The sequence below is a fragment of the Rhopalosiphum maidis genome, chromosome 4 (assembly GCF_003676215.2).
Source record: "Rhopalosiphum maidis isolate BTI-1 chromosome 4, ASM367621v3, whole genome shotgun sequence".
Taxonomy (NCBI): Eukaryota; Metazoa; Arthropoda; class Insecta; order Hemiptera; family Aphididae; genus Rhopalosiphum; species Rhopalosiphum maidis.
Genome location: NC_040880.1, coordinates 47,053,995 through 47,078,773, shown reverse-complemented (window position 1 = coordinate 47,078,773; position 24,779 = coordinate 47,053,995). Strand labels below are relative to the sequence as shown.

At 27.3% G+C, this 24,779-nt stretch overlaps 1 protein-coding gene across 1 annotated transcript in view; it reads left to right on the top strand.

The window, feature by feature from the left end:
- The window catches only part of LOC113558455 (netrin unc-6-like), a 73,368-nt gene that overhangs the window by 28,852 nt on the left and 19,737 nt on the right, over window positions 1-24,779 (top strand). The window contains exon 2 of the mRNA XM_026963911.1: window positions 12,326-12,514. Within this exon, the coding sequence (XP_026819712.1) occupies window positions 12,326-12,514 (189 nt within the window). The remainder of the gene's footprint in view (window positions 1-12,325; window positions 12,515-24,779) is intronic.

Genomic DNA, 24,779 nt, shown 5'->3' with positions numbered 1-24,779 from the left:
ATATTAATAATATTTAAAGAATATAAAGATTTAAATAATAATAATATAATTTTTACTCTGCATGTAGTAATTATTTTTTTTATAATTTGGTATTATAGAATTGTAGTTTTAGAACTATAAGTGTCTTCTTTCCTCTTTTTTTAAATACAAATTTTAAAAATGAATGTTTTCTATTTTATGCATTTCGTATAGGTATGTTTGTATAATACAGTTGTTATATCATAATTATAAACATTTAAGGAAGCATTTTGTCACTTCACTTCCTCATGTTTTCACGCCATAATTTATACATTAAGACTATGAAAACGTAAGTAATATTACAAAATACGACGAATTCTTCTTGAAAATTATAGTCTCTAGTTCAAAAACACTTTAATTGCTAATTAAATATTCTAATATACCATAATATGTTACGTAGAGTTGTATTTAAAGAGTCTACTAAACTTAACTGAGAATATTCATGTAATTGAATGAATAGTTGTACTATTGTAAATTAAACAAGTCTTATTAATAAGTGTATAGCAAAAGGAATCCAATAAAAAAAAACTTAAGTAGTTTTTTGTTATAATAATTATTTACAAAAAAATGTTTATACCGTATATGTAATTATATGGTAATTACAATTTATAGTAAGATTAAATTAAAAGTTTTCGATAAATTTAAAATTTTAGGACTAGTGTATAAATTAAAATAAAATAGAATGTCAAACAGTAAAACAAATACATTCATATTCTAATAATTTATATTGTTTAAAAATTAAATTATGTATAATAATTTTTATAATCTATAAAATGCCGATTATTTTTCTATTATTTAAATATTGTGTAAACAAAAAGTCGCATTTGAGATAGTATTGTTATTATAAAAAACTCAATCTAAATTCATCAATATATTATATTTAAATCTTACGACATAAGAGGGTACATATGCAGACCACAGTTCTATTTACACAATTTGACGTAGATCTCATTTGTACACGTATACACTTTGTATGGTAACTTATTCTTTACAAAAGAGGGTCATTTACTCGTAGGCGATCACATACTTGAAAATCGAATGTGCGGTATCCACATCTGTCGAAATCCCGATTTGGAGTGCGCGTCATACAACAATGAACACTCAACGATATCGGTCAAGTGCAAATGCAAGCCCGAGCGTTATGCTAATGAGAACGAGAAGCACCTGTATGATGTCGTTGATAATTTAGAACATATATACCGGAAAATAGGCATCAGACCCCGCGGGGGAGGTTAGTATTTTCGGTCGCTAATCGCACCTCGAGCGTTTATCAGACTTTTCAATTAACGACCGTAAACCTTTGACCATTTTGTCTGCCTCGGGATCCGCAGTTGAAACCCCTAAGGGATGTCTCGTAATTGACACATCATTCCATGTTTCACCGTGAAATAAATCCAGTAGCAAACTCACATTATTATTTTCAAAGCTCATTTGTATCAAATCATATTGGTTTAACGTGTAATCATTGTCACGTTCAGTTTTGGAAAACAACTCACATATAATATGATTACCAATATAATAATAAACCCTAATATTTAATATAAAATTTTAACAGTTCTAAAAACAAAAAATGTGATATAGTTTTTTATATTGTTTTTCAATCTAGCATTAAATTAAAAACAATACATTTATTGACAAACTAATTATTTAAATTAATTTTGAAATTAACTATCACAGTCTTAGATAAATAGATTATGCGAAACATTCTTAGTTTTGTTTCAGTTAAATTTAAATAACACAATATCTCGAAAAGAGTTGAATATAATATATTTCCATTAGATTTGTGTAACTCATAAATAATAATTCAAATTTGCATAGATAATTTTAAATCGTGAAAATCTGCTGTGTACTTACTACCTACATCATGTATATCTATATAATATACTACATATCCACAGATAAAATGTTTGCAACAATTTTGACTTGCACTTTCTGCCAATTTGTAAGAAGTTAAAAACATGATTCGATTTGTTTTCATACTTACATATAAGTAGACTCAATAGTTAGCTTTAACTTAGAAAGGGTGGCAAATAAACATTTCTACGTTCTTATTTCTTATACACATAGAAAAGGGAAATATTTCCCCCGGCAACTAATTTCACCCTCGAATGGACTCGAAAATCCATAAAAATCTTTTTACACGCGTCGATGTTTCCAACCACACACAGTAGTTTACCACGACCTCCACTTCCCTCCCTTTTTTCATCTACGCCGAAAACAACTTTTCACTACTTCTATATATATATTATATATACAGTATATAAACTAATAATGTACAGTTTCCTTGGGGTTTGCCTTTGCCCAGTAGATATTGAAATGAAAAACCGCCAGAGTCGAATTAGCCACATAAATCAACAAACTGCATTAATTTATTAGAGTTGGAGTACTTAAAAAATAACATTGTAAGAAGTATTGTATAAGACATCGCTCATAAATATAAAAAATCAATCCATAATATTTAAAGGATTTCTGGTTGGTAATCTATCTATCTGTATACGCGTATGTATAAAAGGCAAACAGTGTGCGCGTGTGGTTGAATAGTAACTACTAAAAAACTAGTAGACTAATTTTGAAAAAAAAACTAAAGATATTCTATAGAGATACTAGAAAAATTTAGAGGGTAGTTGGAATCATGTTCGATAGGTGGTACCTACAATTTTTTTTTTAATATTTTTGTTGATTATACGTATGTCAAATAAATTATTATACTTCGTAAAAAATTATCAATAGTAACATGTTTCGTATTATTTTAAAATTTTTAATTTTTATTTAAGGATGTATACCTAAACTGAAGTTATTATATTTCAACTGATATACACCAAGCATTATATCCGACTTAGCGGCAAAGTCAGAATATTTTTTTCTAATTTTTGCATTGCTTGAATAATATCTACGTATCATCTATTCATCTATTACTTTATGACCCTTTTGTTCATTAACTGTTTACTATACACATCTATTTTTTTAATAGGACTACAATTGTATTAATAACTACGGCCTACATTTAGCATAACAATATATTAGCATTATTATAAACCATATATTAATGTATTACTTAATTAATATAATTATATTAATATGTGTTATAAACATAAAATTTAATTTTTAATTCTAATATTATTATTAACACAAGAATACAAGACCCTAAATTTTAACTTTTATAAACATATAATATAAAACAAGCCATAGCTGAAAATAAAGGATATTATTATGCAGCAACTCAACAAATTTAAATGATTAAAAACATAACGAAAGTCACAGTTTGTACACGAAATTGTGATAAAAAAATTAACAGGGCGACGGCGTGCGTTCGTATAGTATATGTGCGACACTACGACGTACATAACAAATGTACAATAAATAAAAATAAACAGTATTTTCCAAGTTACATCTTACTTTAAATTTAAATCATAACATTTTGTTTTAGAAATTGTGGTTATACCCATTATTTACATGTATGGTAGTACTCATGCTCATGAAATGAGGTACATTGAAATCAAAATACACCGACTGTTATATTTTAAAATTATTCATTCTTTCTTGGGCGACGTCGAATAATACATTTCATTTATATACACTCCAAATTAGTATTTTTTTTTTTTTTTTAACTCGTACAGTTGTAAACTCTAAGTATTTTATATTTAGATATTATGTAGAATGATTTATAATTTAATTATTTAAAGAGTAAATATTATGAGAATATAATATGATTATATAAACGATTGTCTTATTCCTAATGACTTATCATCTATAGAACTATATATCCCTAAATAATTTACTAATTTATTACTAAAAATAAAGGATGCTCATACAGTGATTTAATATTTTTTTGAAATGCAATATTATTATAACATTTATTTTTTTATAAAGCATGCATCATTTTTTTTATAATAAATCATTTTCATTCTACATTTTCAAAGTTAATGTTTTTTAAAAGTTCATATTATCCGTTAAAATAAATAAACCCAAATTCTTATTTTCACCGTCAAAAATAAAACGGATTCAAAGTTATTAGATTGTCAGGTGGTGATGTATGGGAGATATTTTGAGACTTCTTGAATGTATTGTAAGAAAAGTTTTATTTTCTATAAAAAAAAAGTAATTTAATATTCCCAAGAGCAAAAAATTTCAAGACTGAGTTTTCTCAGTTCTAAATTTGAACATTTTATACCTATGTTTTTACAACTATATGAAACTATCAAGGGACTAATTTTTAACACATGGTATTTATAAGAACTTCTGCATTCAAAATACATATATATATCTTGTAAACTACTAACGTATAAAAATAATTATAAATATATTGAATGTTAATTTTAATATCTATTATTTTAGTCTAATATTATTATTTATTTATTTATGATATAATTATTTGTATTAAAAATTATTTTACAGTTTTACACGGTAGAGTTTTGTTGGTTGTTAATCAATTGAATATAGTTTTATTTAAATATCATGATACTTCCATTTTAAAAACCGTTTTGTTCATTCACAATCGTTTTAATTGGTTGCTATTTTGAGTAACATGGTTATCCGAAGAGTTCGACTCTTTATCTTCGTCAAATGCTATTCTATTGTCCACTATTTGTCTGAAAGTTACGGAATTTTAATTGAAAAAATTTATTAATATCCCCCCGTTCATAAAGTGTCAAATGAAGTTTCTGACAAATTCCGCGTTGACAAATAGCCCAATAACACCGTCTATTTTGTTTCCGGAACCGAAAACGAAGGGCGGACGTTTTATCGAGGTTCTAAGGGTCTCCCAAAAGTCAAAACTCTTTTTTTTTTTCTGGGGTATTTGTTGTTTTCGGCCTCTGTTCTATACTCTGTGTATAGGATGTTGTCATTAATCAGGATCACTGCAGATGTCATAATAGGTCCTAAAAAGAGAAGGAGTGTAGATAGAGTGAAATCGACAAAAAAGTTACATTCTCTGTTTCCTCAATGGAAGTTAGCCAAGCCGGTGTCTCGAAATAGATATATTAAGACTTTTTCTGTATCCCAAGCGTCTTCACCCAATGTTTTTAGCGACTACGGTAGACAACAACAGGCAGCACACTGCCAAATAATTAATAATGACCATCCTTTGTAATGTTTGCTAAGATGAGGTTTTCATGATGATGTATGTACTCGTATATGTACGTTTTACGTCATAATATTACATCTGGAACTATAGTTATATTTTAGTCTTGACCTATATAAAATACAAAAATGAAAACAATCGTAGTTTAATGATAAGATAATAGCATGTATTATAAATTCAATAATAAATGTAAGTAAGACAAAATCTTATCATATGAAATACATATTTTTCACTTTTACATTTATAAAAATTTATATTTTTAATTTTTTTAATTTTGTGAATTTGACATTTACAAAAAAAAAATAGCTATTTTAGTACATATAGTGCCTACTTTCATAATTTATTCGTATATAATATACAGTTTCAACTTATTATTTTTGTGTTCCTATAAAATTAGCTAAATTTTAATTTTTAAGTAGGTATTACGATAGTTGTCCGTAAATTAAGGTAAGATGTACAATTTTAATTAGTATAAATTTAAAAATAGATCTTATCCTTGTTTGTGAGCTCGGTTTATTAAATAATGTATATTATTATATTATATTTCTTCACGAATTCACAGTGTCTATGTATAGTAGTACGTGTCTATAAAATCTTGGGTATTCGTTGTAAAAGAACTAACATTTTCTGAAACAATAAACTTAAATTAGGTACCCGCTTTGTGTTTACTGGTACTTTGAACTATGTTTTACAATATCTTTACTCTTTAGTTAGTTTTGTTTATATACATAAAAGCCTTTCGTTACTTTCAGTACCTACTAAAATTAATAAAATATTGCTCCAATGGAGTTCTTGGAATATTACCTTCGGATAAAAAAGAACCTCTATTTACTCTACCAAACTTTGCGCGTATCGTTTTACAAAATTATAGCCAGAACTTTACTGATACATCACACAATATTTAACATGAAAACTTTTACTTTTTTTACATTGTTGAATTTTGTTTTATTAAATATCCTGGTCCAGGAGTGTATAGTGGTTAGGGTACTTAATTGCTATTCATGTTGACCTTTTCACTTTCAAAACTTAAGTTTATTTTTGCTTTTTAAAATTTTACAAGAAAAAATTACTATGGCATCGTAAAAATGCAATTCTACTTAATTACTATTGTTCGTGCCTTTCACTCTCTTTTCGTACATATAGCAATTTTACATCATTAATACTATATGTGTGAAGAGTGATAATAAAAATTACAATAATATAATAATAAAATAGTTATTAAATAAATTGCATCATCTTGAGACTCAAAGTATCTATCTTTATTATATTATCAAAAGCTATTTTTATTTAATACGTTTTCTATGTACTTACGAGAACTAGCTGTATAGTCGGGATGACGTCTATATTGCAATATTTGGATTTATGTGACAATAATCCGTTTCCTTTCCACCAGCATGTATTCCATGCATTCAGATTTTTTCCTATACATGTATGTACCGGTGTTTTCTGTTTTATGTCAAAGAAGTCAGTTTCTGCTTCACAAGTTGTCACCACTCTATCCATCTATCTACCTTACCCGTTCGCGCGTATCGTTATGCAATCTATTCGATGTGAATTTTTTCTACGGCCGTTTTCAGTCATAGATATTCGTATAATAGTATATGCGCAGTATAATATTACTGCACTTTACTGTTCTACAATATTTGCAATCATAATAATAATAATAAAAAAAATATTGATTTCTACGGTTAAGTTTCATAACCAGTGACGGTGGTTACAAACGTACATCCATAATTCATTTGTATGCGTGGGTGTGGATGCTGTAGACATATAGTAGTATAGTATATATCTATATATATACAGTCGCAGTGAATATAACAATATATGTTTACTTGGAGTTTGGAAAGTACTTGATAAAAACGGATTCTTTCAATGATTATAAACTATTATTTCGACACTCGTCCCCGATATCGCACGTTTCTCGTGCAAGACTTTTTAGATTTAACAGCACAAATAGATTTTTATTATTTTTCAATCGATAAATCTATTCCTTGAGTATTTTAATTATCTACAATTTGATAATAATTATAATGATTTAGATAGTTTTTTTTCCTTTGTTGTAATTAATACTGAGCAGTGAGCTTTAAATTGATTGTTGACAAACAGAAGATTTGTCGTTATTAACTGAATTTTAACTATTTTTGAGAAGCTATTTAATTATTTTAGATTCATTGATATTATATTTTTAGTAATACAAACAAGATTTTTCTTTCAACCGATGCTTTGTTTATTATTTTGACATATCTATAGGCTTTGCCAAAAGTAATATTTTACGTCTTTTTCGAGACACCTATAAAGATTACAAATTTAACTTTCTTAAAAAAAATGTTGAATAAAAATCTAATAAATTATAACATTTATGTGTCATGGGTATTTTGAAATACGAGTATATATTTATTATTTCATTTTTTTTTTTTAAGATTAAATTCCTTAAAATAAATTACTGCTAATATATATTATTATGTGTACTTACTACCTTAATGTTTATTTCTTGTAACACAAAAAAAGTTACCTTTATTAAAAAAAAAAATAATAATAATAACACAGTTGGATTGAAAGTGTTAATAAACAACTTTATATTTTACTGTTTTGATCATTTTCGTTTCAACTGCTTTACTAAATTGCACTAAATTTATTTGAACACCCATTATTTTAAAATTTATAAGCCTTTTAAAAATATTTTTTTTTTTTATAATTTCTAGTCGAAATAAAACAACAAATTAGAATAGTCTACTTTTTTTAAATGACAACATACATTTTTTATTTCTAAAGCAGACTATATTTCAAGGTATTTAGATACATAAAAATCAAAATTCGAACGAGCAGTATATACGTTATAAGTATTTAAAGTTTAGGTGAGCGGAGTAGAGTAATACGGGAATACTCCGCAAAATACTAATCCGTTTTTTATGTATCGAAATACTCTAAAAAGCATTCTGCTTCAAATTATGAAATAAAAAATGTATTTTGTCATTTAAAAAGGTGAAAACCTTTAAGAATATATCATTTTTATTAATGTTGTTTTATTTTGATTGGAAATTATGTAAAAAATATTTTCAAAAACGTTGAAAGATTTTCAAATAATAAGTGTTGTTCGATAAAAAAAATCACACTATTTTTATGACACAGGAATAAATAATAATAATAAAAATGGTAGTAAGTAATAGTTATCAAAATTATAGTAATAATAACAATAATCGTAATAATGTTGTATTGTGATAATACTGATATTATAGTATATTATGTTACAGTTTATTTTCGATGTAAATAATAAGTAGTTAAATTTTTTTTCTGTTTTTTCTAATTTTATTTTTTGGATTTGTTTTCATATTAATATAAACATATTATGTTTTAAAAAATTAAATAAATGTAATAGATACTAAATTCATTTAATTATTCTAGCTTATAAGGAAAATTTTTATTAATAGTATTAACATATTTATAAAACATTATATTATAATTAATTTTATAGTAAAAAGCTATTTATGGTTTTAATAATAATTCTACTAAACATTTATAATAAAATATTAATACACTTGTATAATATGTTGTATTATGTATTCAAAATCAGACGAACTGAGAGATTTTATCGCAAATAAAATGTTCTAAATAAATATGGTCATTAGTTATACCTAGTCCGATATCTTATCGAAAGTTAAAATACTTGATTTAAAGTTATTTTCAACTCGTGTATACTCAGGTTTTATTCGTCATTAACACTAAGTGTTGTAATATTAACATTTAAAAACCGTACTTCCCAGTAGTTGGTATAAAATATCGTGTACCATTTCAATTTTGTATACCAGAAAACGAAATCTAATAACCGTGTGAATTGCTTAAATAGTGATTTCCATTTTTATTATCGGCATGGACTGTAAAATTATCTGACAAAATCACAAATCATAACCAACATGTGCAGACTTTCTTATTATACATTATACATGCACGACGTCGACTAGATTTTTCTTTATTTATGCACATTTGAAATTAATCGGGCCCGAAACGATCTTATGACTCCTCTATTACTATCATTATATCCGATCGCGTTTGCTTTGCTGTTACTAAGGAATTCAATTACACGGAAGATTTAATACCAAGCAATTAGCCTGGTGCATATTATTGACATCTGTATGGTCTAGAAAATATATTGATACTGACCCTCGCGGACTTCGCTTCCGATCGCTTGTTATTTTAACTGTAGGTGACTCTGTTTCATTCCGTCTGACTGCTCATATTATAATACCTACGTATTGGTACGTACATACATTTACACACGTGCGCGGGCACACACGCTCACAATCACGCTTTTTCAGTAGGTATACAATAATATGTGTATATAATGCGGTATGATAATAATTCCAGAGGCTTTTTAGATCCGATCTAAAATCCTTCCTCTGCGTTTCGATTTAATTAGTTAATTGACCGTGATTTCGTAGTATTTTAATCCGCCTCTGACTAATAGTGATCATACGTATATTATACCTGTAGGCCATACGTGTTATAACTGTACAGTACGCCGCCGCCGCCGCCGATGTCCGCCCATAATTTACAGACGTATATGGTTCCGGATTGCCGGCGATGCACACACGCCGGACAGCACAGCATTTTGAGTAGGTGATAATACATAATTACTGATTTTGCATTTTTAATTTCCATCATACAATCCAGTCATTATTTCGATGAACGATTATTAGTGTATTATAGGTACTCACGCACTTAATGTGCGCGCGTTAACGGACGTCAGGTTCGTTCACATAGTAGGTATCTAATTTTTTTTTTTTTTTTTAAGTGTATCGCTCATAGTATTGACATGTAAAATCGATACGAGATTCATTAATTATATATGTACAGGATTATGTTTGTTTAAGCTTAATCTTTTCGTTCTGATTTGTTCGGTGTTTTTTTGAGTAGGATGTTGATGATAATAATAATATTTAAAACATAAAGATAAAGTATACATTTCTAATGCGCATAATACGCTTGACATGTATTTAAGTATAAGAGCCGAAACAGTTTACTGTACCTATATATACATTCTATAATCTATACCATTTATAATTACTTCAGAAAAACTCTGAGAATAACATAAAAAAATAATATATTCTTTGACGACTAATATTATTTATAAGAATATTTTTGATACGCTTGTAGTATTCTTCATTTTTTGTATTTATAAGTTATACCTAAGTAATAAGTGTGATAATAATACCGTGCGTGACCAATACAATATAGTATATACTACATGGCTGTACTGAAAAAATGTAACTTTAATAATGATAATTTTGTTACATATTATAAATTTAACTGTTTTTCGATCACGAATAAAAACGAAATATTTCTTTAAGATGATACAATTTTTAATATTATAACTTTTTGAACTCACTGGTAATTATTTTAGTATATTCTTATTTATTATTGTATGAATATGGTGGTATATTGTGAATTACCGGAACTCTTTAAACCTTAACCCTCACAGTTTCATTCACTAACCGACCCTAAATATCATGTCTATATATAGAGAGTTTATTAATATGTGACAAACTCTTAATTTTTTTTCATCATCTTTCATCCGTCGTCATTCTTCATAAATGTTTCATTTCTTTGAGTACTATTCGAATGTTTAAATTTTATTATGCATTCGCTTGTTATATCAATATTAAAAAATATTTATGGTCAGTAATAAACAAATTGTCTCGTAAAAATAATGCGTTACCTATAGAAAATTGTTAATGTTATATTATTTATTTTTGATATTTTAAGTTTTGCAAATATTCAAGAAAAAAATATAAAACTAAAATAAAAAAACTACCAACACCTTGGTTCAGAAAAGCATAAGAATATTCTATATGAAAATAAGTTTTCCTATGTTGGCAGTTAAAAGATATATATATATACAAAGCCATAAATGTTAAGTTGGGTTGGTTTATTTTATTTTATATCATTAGGTTAACATGGTTTTTCAAGCAGTTATTTTTAATTTAAATAATATGATTCATTTTTAGAGAATTTAACAATACCGTTCTTACTATTTAAAATATTTTTTTTATAATTATGAACTATTATAAAATATTTAATGAATAATATGCTAAAAAAATATGTTAAAATGCGTACAATAAAATACCTAACAAGTAAAAGTATAAGTAGGTACTATAGTTTTTATTTAATTTGAAAAAGTTTAAGTTGTATAATGATTGTAATTTGAAATATTTATGATAGTTATATCAATAGTTAAAAGTAAAACACTTAATTATAATAAATTTGAATAAACTGATGTGTACATATAATATTGTTTTTTTGAAAAACCCTGGATCAAAGATGAACATTTTTTTTTTAATATGCGTGAACGAATTTTTAAGTTCTACGCAAAGGTAAAAACTCAACGGAAATTGTTAGAAGTTTCTTTATGATGGTTATACCACCAAAAGGTGTAACAACCCATAAACGTAAGTCGAAAATTAACGAGCAAACGAAGGTGAATTTGTCAAGAAGTCGGAACTTGATAAAATGTGAATTCACAATTATTACCATAACCATAAAGCAACTTCGTGCAATTAAAACAATTAGCCTTTTAAGGGTAAAGCTTATTAAGCCTCGAGTTTATGATATATTACTAACATAAATCAGTTTTTAAATAGAAATAATTTCAATTGTATTACTTTCATACTATTTAAATATAGGTACTTAAGGTACTCATAGGTAACTCATCATTCTGCTACCTACAGTAATAAAAAAAATTTAATAATAAATATACCTATACTTACAAGTAAAACTATTATACATAAGACAACTGAATTTAAAGACTCATTGAAAAGTAATTTTAATATTATAAGTATTGTTATTTAGACACTGTTATTACATAAAAACAAAATTATGTAGTATTAGAAAAATATTTTAATGGTTTTAATGATTTGTTTACTTTCGATTGAAGAATAAATATTATCAAGAGCATACAAATTCTCCTTGGATTTATTGAGATTTAGTTTTTTAGCATATTCATTGAGTTTAGAATATGTAGAAAAATTAATAGTATAATTATAAAAGCGAAAGTATTCAAATAGGTACCTACCACGCAAGTAGTAAGTACTACGTCTACATAATAGTCAAAATACTTGTGTAGGTCCCAAATTTGGCTACACTATGAGTTTATAATTATGACGGTATTTCTACAAATGAATAATGTAAAATGAACGTAATAATAATAATAATATTTTATTATGATTTCAGCTTGTAACTGCAACGAACATGCAAAACGATGTCGCTTCGACATGGAGCTGTACAAATTGTCAGGTCGGGTGAGCGGTGGCGTGTGCCTCAAGTGTAGACACTTCACGGCCGGCAGATACTGTCATTACTGCAAGGAGGGATACTACAAGGATCCTACTAAGCCCATAACACATCGAAAGGCTTGTAAAGGTAGGTAATTATTTTTTTCTCTATTTTAGATGAAAAAAATGGTGACAATATTAGTACATATGTTACAATAATAATAGTGAACAAAAAACTGAAAATGTGATTCATATTATTATGAATAAAAGAGCAACTCATTTAACGGGTTTCGTATAATTTTAGTAAACTATATTCAGGTTCATGTTTTTAAAAATGTTTTGCTCACCTAATTAGTATACACCTTAAAAATACTTTATAACACATATTATATAAGTGTCATGCGTGCACATTCGTATACAGCTATAAAATAATATATATAATAATATACAGTGGACTTAAACATAATATAGGTATTATACATCATAATTCTCTCGATTGACTACATTAAAAAATATATATATATTTTTGATAATTCAATAAAAACTTATGTTATAAAATTCTTTACAAACGTTCACCCATAATCGTTTTTTAATTGGAAAACATGTTTTTTACTGTATTCCTTCTATTTATTATTTTTTTTAATATAATATATACGAGTGTCAACGTGATATTGGATTGTTGGTTGTTCGTATGGTGATGTGTGCTATTTCGGGTCAGCAGAATGGTTTATTTATGCAGACTTTCCTTTGTGATAAAAAAAATGTAATAATAAAGAAAAGAAAATTGAAAAATCGTGAGGATTTAAAGATACCGGGTATATAATATGCTGATGGTACGGTGAGATCCTCGCTTATGATTCACGAACACGGGTGAAGCACTATCAATAAACCGGCTGTATGTTGTTCGGGTGAAAAAACGACCGAGGGGGTTACATTATTGCCTAAACGTGACTTATGGTGTGAGATTAAGAGACTAACATCTAACGATGATAGAGGATCAAAGTAATCGAATGACACGAGAAAACAGGCAATAAACGAGACAATTAAAACGATGTTTTGCATACGAATTAAAATATATTACGGTGTATTAAATCATATCGATATATTATTCATATCAGACACGTAGTATTTACATTTTTCGAAAGTGAAATAAGAATTTAAATTTGTCTTCTTCTCTATTATAATCTATTTAAAAAACGATTTTCAAATCAAATTAGTTTTTGCACCTATACATTCGATGTAATGACACATTACATTTCTTCTACTAATTTAGACTTTTTATTCGTCACTTTGTATATCATTGGTATTTGGTACAAATTATAGTACTCTATACCTTTTGTGATTCAATTATTCAAAGTACACTATGAACTGTGTTCGTGTGGATTCAAGTATATAATATAAATTATAAGAAATAATCATATTCATTTAAATGGGAATTAAACATGCAATATTTCAAAAGGTGGTTTTAGAACGTGTTTTGAAAATTGTAATTTAAGCACATAGTGAGGAGAGATAATTTACTCAATAACTATGTATTGTTAAAACGATAAATATAAGTGTAGACATCGTAATTAGCATATAAATGCATGGACGTAAATTATTTTAATATAATTTATACACCTTTTGAAATATTTTTTGCAACTGAGAATGAACAATTCAAGCATACAAAGTTTATCCCATTATCAGATTTCTCAAGGATTTATTAAATTATTGTTATTATAAAAAATATATATTTTTTAAATTTATCTGTACAACAATGTTATAAAAAATAATCAAACATTTATACATTTTGAACAGATGAGTAAAAAGAGTTTAGTAGATTTAGCAAATTTTATTTTATTTAACGATTAGTCTTTTTGGTTAAAGTTTAATCATGAGAAAAACAAATTTTTCAAACTTATATGTATTTATTGTATCCGTACTTCAGTAAAGTAAAACATAAACAATTTTATGACTTACATATATTGGTAGGCTTTGTTATACATAATAACTAAGTTTAAACATTGAAAGCTTAATGGTAGAAGACTTCTTAAAGTTTGATTATTAATAATGTATGCACGCAACCCCTTAACCTTTACCATTTTGAGCCTCTGAGGTGAGTCTTTCCGTAATTATACACGGATTATTTGATTAAAATTTAAATGAAGACCTACGAGATGATAATTAATTTTGGCTTTTGATATATTCCCCTGTTAATCAAATTCAGTAAAAGGTTATATTATATAATATCACGATTCTATAGCAGCTGCTTAACTGCAAATCTTAAACTTTATTATACCATACTATTTTTATGGACTTCCCGATGACCCGATTACTTCATAACATTTATATTACTATAATTAATGCGATAATAATTTCGTTTTAAATCAGCCAACTAAAATACATAATTAATATTTTGTGTGCTCTATATATTATTAAAGTCTATATTTATAAAATATTAAGATTTTTAAGATTATAATAAACACATTTTATATATTTTATAAAATATAACACGAGCCTATCTAAATCTTTAAAAACTCGTTTCATCTTCCAATGGATAAACAAGTTTTAAATCTTATGCAAACTTATACTTGTATGTTTTATATATTCATAAATCATAACACTTATTAACCCGATTATACATTATATTATTTTAAACTATTTTCTTTATAGTACGCTGTACACCAGTAAGATAGTATAATACCTATACGTTATATAATATATAGTACGATGTATATTTTTAATTAAAAATTATTTATTTTTAAATTTCCTAAAATATTACCAATAAATAATTAAATAATTTATAGAATGTTATAAAAATATTATTTTATAAATAAGAAAAATCGAGTTTATTTCAGCAATAACTAAAAAATATATTATTGTTTTCAATTTTAAAACCAATCGATAAAGGAAAAAAAGGACGTATGTAGTCTGCTCCTTGGATTATCATCATTTCAACAAAACATTTACTTTTCATGTAAACACGGAAATACGGTTTTACCTCGGAAGTTAGACAAAACGGATATTGCGTAGCATAAAACAAACGAATTGTCAATCGCGTGTCTTTTTAGTGAAAAACAAACTTATTTCTAGGGCCTCTAGAGAATTCGTTTATAACTCGTAAAATCCTTTCGGTGCATACAATCGCACAGTTTTTAGAAATCGAAGCGATTTATTTCAACCGGATACATCTGACTGGACCGGGAATGAGACCAAACTGGACGATATTTACCGTAGCTCGGGGCAAAGGTTAGACAAATTGATCCGTTTCCAGTAAAAACGGATTACACTTCCCCCCACATGCTCTCACTGCACATATATCCATGCACACCACGCGCCCTGCATGAACGGACTTCTTTATCTCGGGGGGCTCGTCCATTGGACGAGTCAAAGTTGTCTACCTTACCGTCCTTATACTCAACACACAGGGTGCGCGTGATGTATACAACCGTTATACTATTGATGCGAGGAGGGCTTGCGACTCTGATGGATGTGTGTAAAAAGGCCCCTGTGACTAATGGACTTCTGCGTGAAAACGGCCATAATGCTAGGTGCTTAAAAATGGAAAGGGATATGTTTCTCACTTCCCTCTCGCCCGTTCTTTTTTCAAGTGGTTCTCTTGTCTATGGGCTCCGATAAACCTTTATGTTATATTGTTATATAAATAATATAAGTGTTTTAAGGTCTTAAGTATCCAATGATTTTTTTTTTAATAAAAATAAATTATAACAGAGGTCGAGTTCAAGGTTATGTAAGACGTATCAATTCAATACGCTATAATATTGTTATAAATTATAATTGCAAATTCAGTATTTGTAGCACTGCAATTTAGTTAATCGAATATTGTAGTGCGATTGATTGGATAAAATACTTTAATAAGGAAATAATGGTATATTGTAAACATCTTAAACGTTATATTTCAAATTAATTGGTAACTTATTAAGTGAAAACACTAGTTATATTAGTAAGTACCAACGATAAATTATTAGGTACCTAAGTAAATTATTATTTTAGAGTTTTCGCTTGTGTTCTCATAGGAGACTTGTTTATAGAGTTTGAGATACTCTTTATGTTTGTTTTGTTTAGTTTGATGTTTTGACTGTAATGATTCCACGACTATCTTAAAAGTTATGTTCACTTAAACTGGCATTAATGAACTATATTATTAATTAAATTCAAAACTTTTATTCAGTTTTTAAAGTGTTTCTTTATAAAAACATTTTAAAAATATAATGAAGTAAAGTTCTTTTCGGTTGTTATTACTATTCTGCTGTTTATTTATAAAACTAAACAAAATTATTTTGCACTATCGAAGATTACATTTAAATATTAATTTCTTTTAAAAATCATAAATTACCAATCAAAAACAATAATTTGATACAATCAAGTATTAAATGATTCTATGATGAAGATAATTCTCTGTTGATCTATTTAACACTACCACAGTCAAATAGTAATAGGCATAACAAGTTTAACACACAAAAATATATTACAAACAATACTTTAATAAGAAAAATTTCATATTCTTAAAACATACCTAAGTCAAACGGTTTTTGAATAAAAAGCGTGCGTACGCGTTGTTATCCAAACAGCAAGCGTACTAATATGCAGAATATATTACTTTTTTTTATTTCCAATGCGGCAGTGCTCGCGATCGTGCGCGCGCGCGCGCTCGCGTGTGTATAATATACCTATATGGCTGCATAAAATACTGTTTTAATCGCGTTATGATGTTTTATTTTTATTATTATTATTATTATTATATACACATAATTCGCTGTTGTTGTACAAACGATCTGCCAGCAGTTACTTTATTTTAAATATTTTACTTATTATTATACAAACGTCGACTGCGCTATATAGTGCCCAGGGCACGTCGCGTCGGCGTTGTAGTATAATACTATAAGGTAAACGAATCTGTTTTATTATTTTACAATTATTATTTTATTTTTTTTTTTTTTTTTTTTGGCTGACACGCTCTCCGTGCAAAGACTATATATGGTAATTCCGAATTCGGCAAATCTTATCCTCCGGTCAAATAATTTATGATTGACGGTTGAAAAAAATATAGGCAAGTATACATAATTTACGATTTGATATAACCTAAAAACAGTGAGCAACTGTGTTTTCTAACAGACGTTATTATGCAAAGTGTTAGAAACGTTTCAATGTAGGTAATCTATACATTATGCGCTTATATCGATATCGAGTTCACCCTGTACCGTGCGGTCGAGTACATATAGGTATATATAAATGTTTTTTTTTACCTCAGTGTGGGCAACACAAAGGCACCGCCACCGCTGCTGCGCTCGTATAGCGTACCTAACATAATATTATATTATATCACATTATTATGTACACAATTATATGTTTAACGCCAAAACTGATAACACCTACGATTTAGCCCGCAGGAACAGTAGTTATAACTACGTACGATATTCCCTCTTGTATTCGCGGCTGCTGACCAAAACCCGTTTTATCTGGAGCAATAATTATAGTCGCTACGTTAACATCGTCATTAGCAATAAACCACTGGTCGTTATTATTTTTCTTTGCTTTCCATTTACGTGATATGGGTTTTTCAAAAAACTCGATTCATACTCGTGTACATGTATATAGGTACACGTTCTATTGTTGCGGTCTCGACTAATTAAACACATGGGACAAAAGATAGGTGCTCGCGAGTGGATACCACAACGTTAATACTATCCGAAAAGCTATTTGACCGTATAAAGAGCGAAAAAAAGCTGAAAGTATGTATATATATGTATACATAAAAAAATGGTATTTTTCTTTATGCCAAAACAAGAGATTTGTCGTCGTTGTTAATACCCTGCAGGGGTTTCACTGCTAACAAAAATTATTACCTACACGAGAACCATAGTTTTATAAATCAAAATTTCTGATAATATTTACTCTTATCAGATTATTATGTTTGAACAAATCTCTAGAACATAATTTGTTTGTACAAAAAAAATAACCATTATTTTATATTTTTGCAAACGCAAAATAATAATAATAATAAAAAAAACTGTACGCAATCTTCTCAATAAGCTGTACTCCTAGTATTCGGTATAAATATAATATAAATATATTAATCTCTTACTAGAGATTATAATATAAATAATATTATATCATGTATGAAATAACGAACTACCTGTGCCTACCTAAACACTGCGTATGCTTTATATTAGAGATTATTATTTATATTATTTTATATTCTATGATAAAAAATAAAAATGTAGATGCAATGGAGCATGATATTCAAATCGCATTTCTTAAACTTTGGTAATATTTCAAATTTAATCACAAAGTGTCCAGCAATCTGCAAAGTAGTGCTTAAGAATTGGATTTTTCATCATCGTTGTCATGAATCTTTTTGTAAACCATTAAAAAAATAAGTGAAACAAGAATAATTGTTCTCGAAGCCCTTAGGCAAAAAACCACAAGGGACCGAATCATGCATTGACACTTGTATTTATCATAGTTGACTGCTTCTGTAGATATTGGGGGAAAATAAGAGTTAAAAATCGCATCAGTTTCCCAACTATGAACAGCGAACACCCTCCAAACCCAATTTTAACTTATTTGGTTTTCAAAGTATTCAGGAGATGTACTTTGTACATGGCTCCGAGTGAAAAATGATACAACAATGATGGATCACGAGACGTGTGAACTTAAATGTCTGAAGGTGAAAATGACATGGCACTTAAATCTAAATGGGTTTTTGTACTCACAACAGAAAATGGTTTTTAAAATTGGTAAAACAGAAACATAAGATATTAAATTTAAGTAGAATTTCTATAGACAAAATTTACTAAAGATGTTTTGTATACAAAATTCAACGTAATTGTTTTTAGTTATTCAGATTTCAAATAGTAAAACAATATTGTAATATTTATTCTGCTTACATATATGTAAATATCCACAAAAAATGATAAATTTATTAAATCTCAATAATTTAATGAATACAATAAAGTGGCAATACAACTGACGAAACAAATTATTTTTAAAAATAACAATATCATATGTTATACTGATTGCCACTAGGGTGAATTAATAAATTAACCTATTTTTCCCTTAAAATAAAATACTACATTAATGTTTACAATAATAAAATTTATGTTTATAACTTTATAAGTGTATATTTTTAAATATTTTTATCATAAAATCAAAAAAAAATGTTAGTCAAATAAATAAATATTCAACAAAAATCTTTTCATATTTAACTTAATTAACAATAATATATTCATTCTAGATTCATCATAAGTCATGAATATCGTACATATATCATTAATCTTATAAGGTAATTCTATACAAAGATGATTGAATTAAAAAAAACTTATTATACAATACTACATATGTAACGACACAATGTACATCATTGTGCCATGTGATTGATAGTCCGTCAACACTTACGAAGTATTCTATCTAATTATAGCTTTAGTCGAAAAAGTATATATACATATAAAAGAAATGCATTTGGATATATTAAGTTTAAAAAAAAATGTTCCAAGCGCGAACAAAAATCTTCACAAAAAGTGTTTTTATTTATAGTTTCATTTGGTAAGCTAAAATTTTTATCATTGAGCAAACATTTTACAGTAGTATATGTATATTACATAAAAATGTTGCTTATAAAATCTCAGTATTTCTAATGTTATTGTATTTATTATAATCCATCTGTATATAATTTTTTTTTATGTGTATCTTAATAGCTATTATACAAATATCATACCTAAGTCAAGTAAATGTAGCTCAGAAAGTTAGAAATATAATAAATAGTTAATGAATAACATAATAAATAAAGTAATTAAATAAAAATCAATAATAATATATCAGTAGTTTTTAATATTATGTCTATATTAATAGGGTAAGCCCCTACCTTATTAATTATTTTACTTAAACACATGTAATAATAAAAAGTAGTAAAATAATTAAGCATTAATATGTATATGCTTTTTTTAAAACACAAATACCGTTTATAAGCTACACCGAAAAAAAAGGAAAGAAAGTTAATAGCCTCTTGAAATAAAAATCTCTTTGATGTTTACCAGGCAGGCGCCATTAAAATCAAATATTTAAAAATAATATATAAATATATATTATATATAGGTAAATATTTTTAATTGGTATAGTTATTTTCTTGTATTAATAAACATAAGCAAACTCTACTTTTACGTAGATAGATAAGTTTAACGATATACCTATTCATTATAAATGTTTAAACCATAAATCGGAAGAATTTATTAATGATAGTACTATAATTTCAGAAACTTAGGTGAAAATTCTTCTTTTTTTTTTTAATTTAGGCCTTATTAATTGAAAATATTTTACTATATTACCTACCGGCTACCTGTGTAGTGTATTGTAATATATTGTAAAAAATTGTAATATGTTTTGTATACATTCATCGCAATATTCAGTGTAATCCAGTTAGTAAATTACTTCTTACTAAATTAATATTCATTCTTCGTAAAGTCGTATCTATAAAATGTAAAAAGTAGTTAGAGATCGTCCAAACAGGTTCTTACCTATTATTGTGTTAAAAAATGTTATAATAACAGAAAATCTTATTTTACATATTATCCTATTTTGGAATGTTTTTATTTAGTGCCTACTGTCGTATTATATTATTATGTGCTTTACAGCTGATGTTATAGGTTATATTGGTTATAAGTTGGTTTGCTTTTAAGTATATAATTTTAACACGAAGCATTGCATTACACACGTATTAAATTAAATGGTTTTTATTGAAAAAAATTAAAGATCAAATTTAACAAGACAAATTGTCTTACCTAATTAAAAATAAATAACACATTAAGACTGTACACTTATTTTATTAGTGGTACGTGGTTTTTATTATTGTTACACCAACCACATTTAATTTAGTTTTAAGTACATTTGGTATTTTATTGCTTTGAAATGTTTATATTATACAAACGAATTGTCTTATTTTGTTTGCGTTTTCTTTAAGTTTACTGCCAATCATATTAAATAAATTACATCGTGAGGTAGAAAAAATCGAATGTATATAAACAAATAAAAAGTTAACTCGTCCGGCCGCGGTAAGAGACGCTAAAAATACCTATTTTGAATATATATTCATCAACGGTGGTCCCGCAGCATAGTCGTATTATTAAAAAACACTTCGAACCGTTTCTCTAAATGATATTCAACACCTGGGTATAACTACGTTTGGGGGTCATCCATCAATGACGTCTGTCACATACCCCACACCCCCACCACAGCGATAAAATTGTTAAAGAAACAAAAAACCGGTAATCCGGCGAGCGGTAGTAGTGCGCTGCTACCTACACCTCTCTGTTCTCGTATATTATATATACTTAAACATAATATCATGTACTTATTCTACTATAAATGTGTGTATTTCAATATGCGTAAATTGTCATCTGTTTTTTTTTCTCGTGCGATGCCACGCGATTCCTAATTAATAGGAACACCGGGCAATCCGCAATGTCAAATCGATGAAAATAAATTATTGTCCGAGTGCAATGATGTCTCCGCGCTGGCCGTGCGGGTGCCTCTGGATTTATTTTTTCTCAGCTACAATTTACGAGCGGACGTTTATTCGGCGGGGCGGGCGACGCGTAATATCTTCGCGATGGAAACCGGTAAACGGCTCTCCTGGGACAATTTCCTGCCCAGGGTAGATAGTTGACCTACACGTACGCGTGCACGTATGTGCGTCTACTGTACAGTATAATATAATCCCTTGGAGAAATCTTATCCTCGACAAGAACGGCCCGAACAACATTATCGCGGTTTTCGCGATAAATCGCGTTTCTCTCATTTCTTCTGTTACATTTTTGCTCTCATACTTCTTTTTTTATTATTATTTTTGACAAATTGACCGTATATAATATCAATAAGTTTATTGTCGAGCACAACGAGATCGACGAGGGAATACGCGATAAAACTTTATAATAGTTCATTAGTGCTATACCGATCGAGAACATATGAATTGTCGACGAAGCCCCGGCGGACCAGTTTTTGGGGCCATTGTATTTTAGTGTTGAATGAATCGGTTGGAGAGGAAAATATTATGTGCTCCTCGTATTATTAAATACACTTGGAATTACATTTATAATTATAGTATTGTCATGAAAAAACATATAATAATACCTTAATAATGAATATAGATACAATACATTAAAAGGTGATATCTTTATTTAATATTTTTTTAATTAGAAATATTTACATGTATATTATATAAAGTCTATGATGTGTGATGTTTCTCATCAATTTTAACTGTTTAAATAATTACGCATACTTGTATAGGCCAGTTATAACTTTTATTACGGCACGAGCTATAAAAAATTTAATTTATGTGAAAATGATTTCTTAAATATTTTTAATTAATCATTTAAAACTTAAAATCGTATTTGTTAAAAATAATTATAGTGAAGGTAAATAATGGAGTTTAAATAATGTATACTTTTATTAATACTATTTTTATATTATAGTATTATAATGTCATTTCTTTAATCATTAATCAAAATAGATTCTGAAAATGAAAAAAATATGTTTGTATACATAATAAATTGCCACACCTGGATAAGCGACGATTTTTAAACATTAGAGAAACTATATTTATGAAAAAATATTCAAATATTTTTAATTTTTAATTAAATTCAATAATCTTCTATCAATAGTTTTATTTTTATTTAGTTTCCAACTGCATTTTTATGGTAATAATATAAATATTTTTTCCCTACTTATTACATTACAAAATACACTTCTGTGTGTAAAATTATTATATTACAATATTTAAATAGATAATGTTTCTTTCAAAATTTAGAAAAATTGCTGTATTACTAATTACTATAATATAAAAATATCCTCTCAAATTCAACATGTTTAGTTGACTTGTCTAACACTACAATTGAAAATTATGGTATTTGAGTAGGCACTACTTACTAGAACAATTCTAAAAACTACATATCAAATGTTAAATTAAAAATAAAATTTACAATAAAATGATTATTTATACAATTAATACTTAAAACAGATACTCAAAAACATGTGTCCGAGGTCTATAGATCTAATGTGTAAATACAATCCTTTTATTTACCTCCCTTTCTGTTAAAACTGTTGAAACCCGGAAATACGCTCTTACTGGACGTAGGACATCCCCTTGCATATGTGGGGGGGGCCGTATATAATATTCGGAATCGAGAAAAAATTACTGAAATGGTGTAAGCAGCACGTGCTCCGATTTTGCGGTCCGATAAGTCTAATATAAATCGGCTTTTTTTTCATTTTCCCCCCAGACGTAAATATTAAAACCCGGCTGGAATGGGGGAGGATAGGGGGATAAATTTCGCTTTCATAAACGCGCTTAGGTCACCATCCCCCCTCTGTCTATAGTGTACCTGGGTACCAACTACCATTGTGTCGCTCGGGTCCGACTTAGTGTCATTCACAGGAGCAGGCCCCGATCACCGGCAGATGTTCTCGTTTTGTTCAACCGGCAATAGTTGGTGATTGGCTGATTTCAAAAGTACTGTTTGTTTATAATAGAATCGTTAATATTGTTTTGGAAGTTATTTGTAGAAAAAAATATAAACGTTTATTGTTTTGATCCATATTACAACCGTCTTCCATCTATTAACAACTTAACGTCTATACCTATACTGGCATACTGCTGTACATAATATCCCCATTTCTCTGTAATGCATTCATTATAATATATGGCTTCATAAGTTTGATTAGTTTATTGAAATATTTTTATAGATAGATAAGCTTATATTGTTATTATTAACGTAATCAGTTGTTAAACATTTTATACAAAATTAAAACACGCAAGTATAAATATTCAAACGTAATTTTTATTTATATTTAATAACTATAATGTCGTATAATTGTACTAAAATCACTAGAAATATTCATAATTAATATTACGTTGTATAAAATAATTATTTTTCAAGATAAATATAACTATTACTATTCATTATCTATACGTTAAATTAATAATAATATTACTAATATTACAAAAATCGTAATTTGCACAATACTGTTTGTTATAAGACGTAAGTTATTATAACATTTTTAAGTACAAAATATAATAATTTTTCAAATTATATAGATTAAAAAGCAAAATATAATAAAAACTTGTTTCATTGTCAGTCTATATTTTATGTAAACTATTTAATAAAAATTGTAATTTTTAATAAGTTAGTATTATTCAGTACATTATTTATGAGTATAATTATTTATGTTTCATTATTAATTTGCTTAGAAATTAAGTTTTAAATTTAAATTTATATATATATACCTATATATAGTCAATATAGGTATTCAACAAAATGGTTTTTAATTTATTATTCTCAATAGTCTTAACTCACTTATTCTATAATATATTTTATTATGTTAATAGTTGTGTGGGATGATATAGATACTAAGTTAGATAA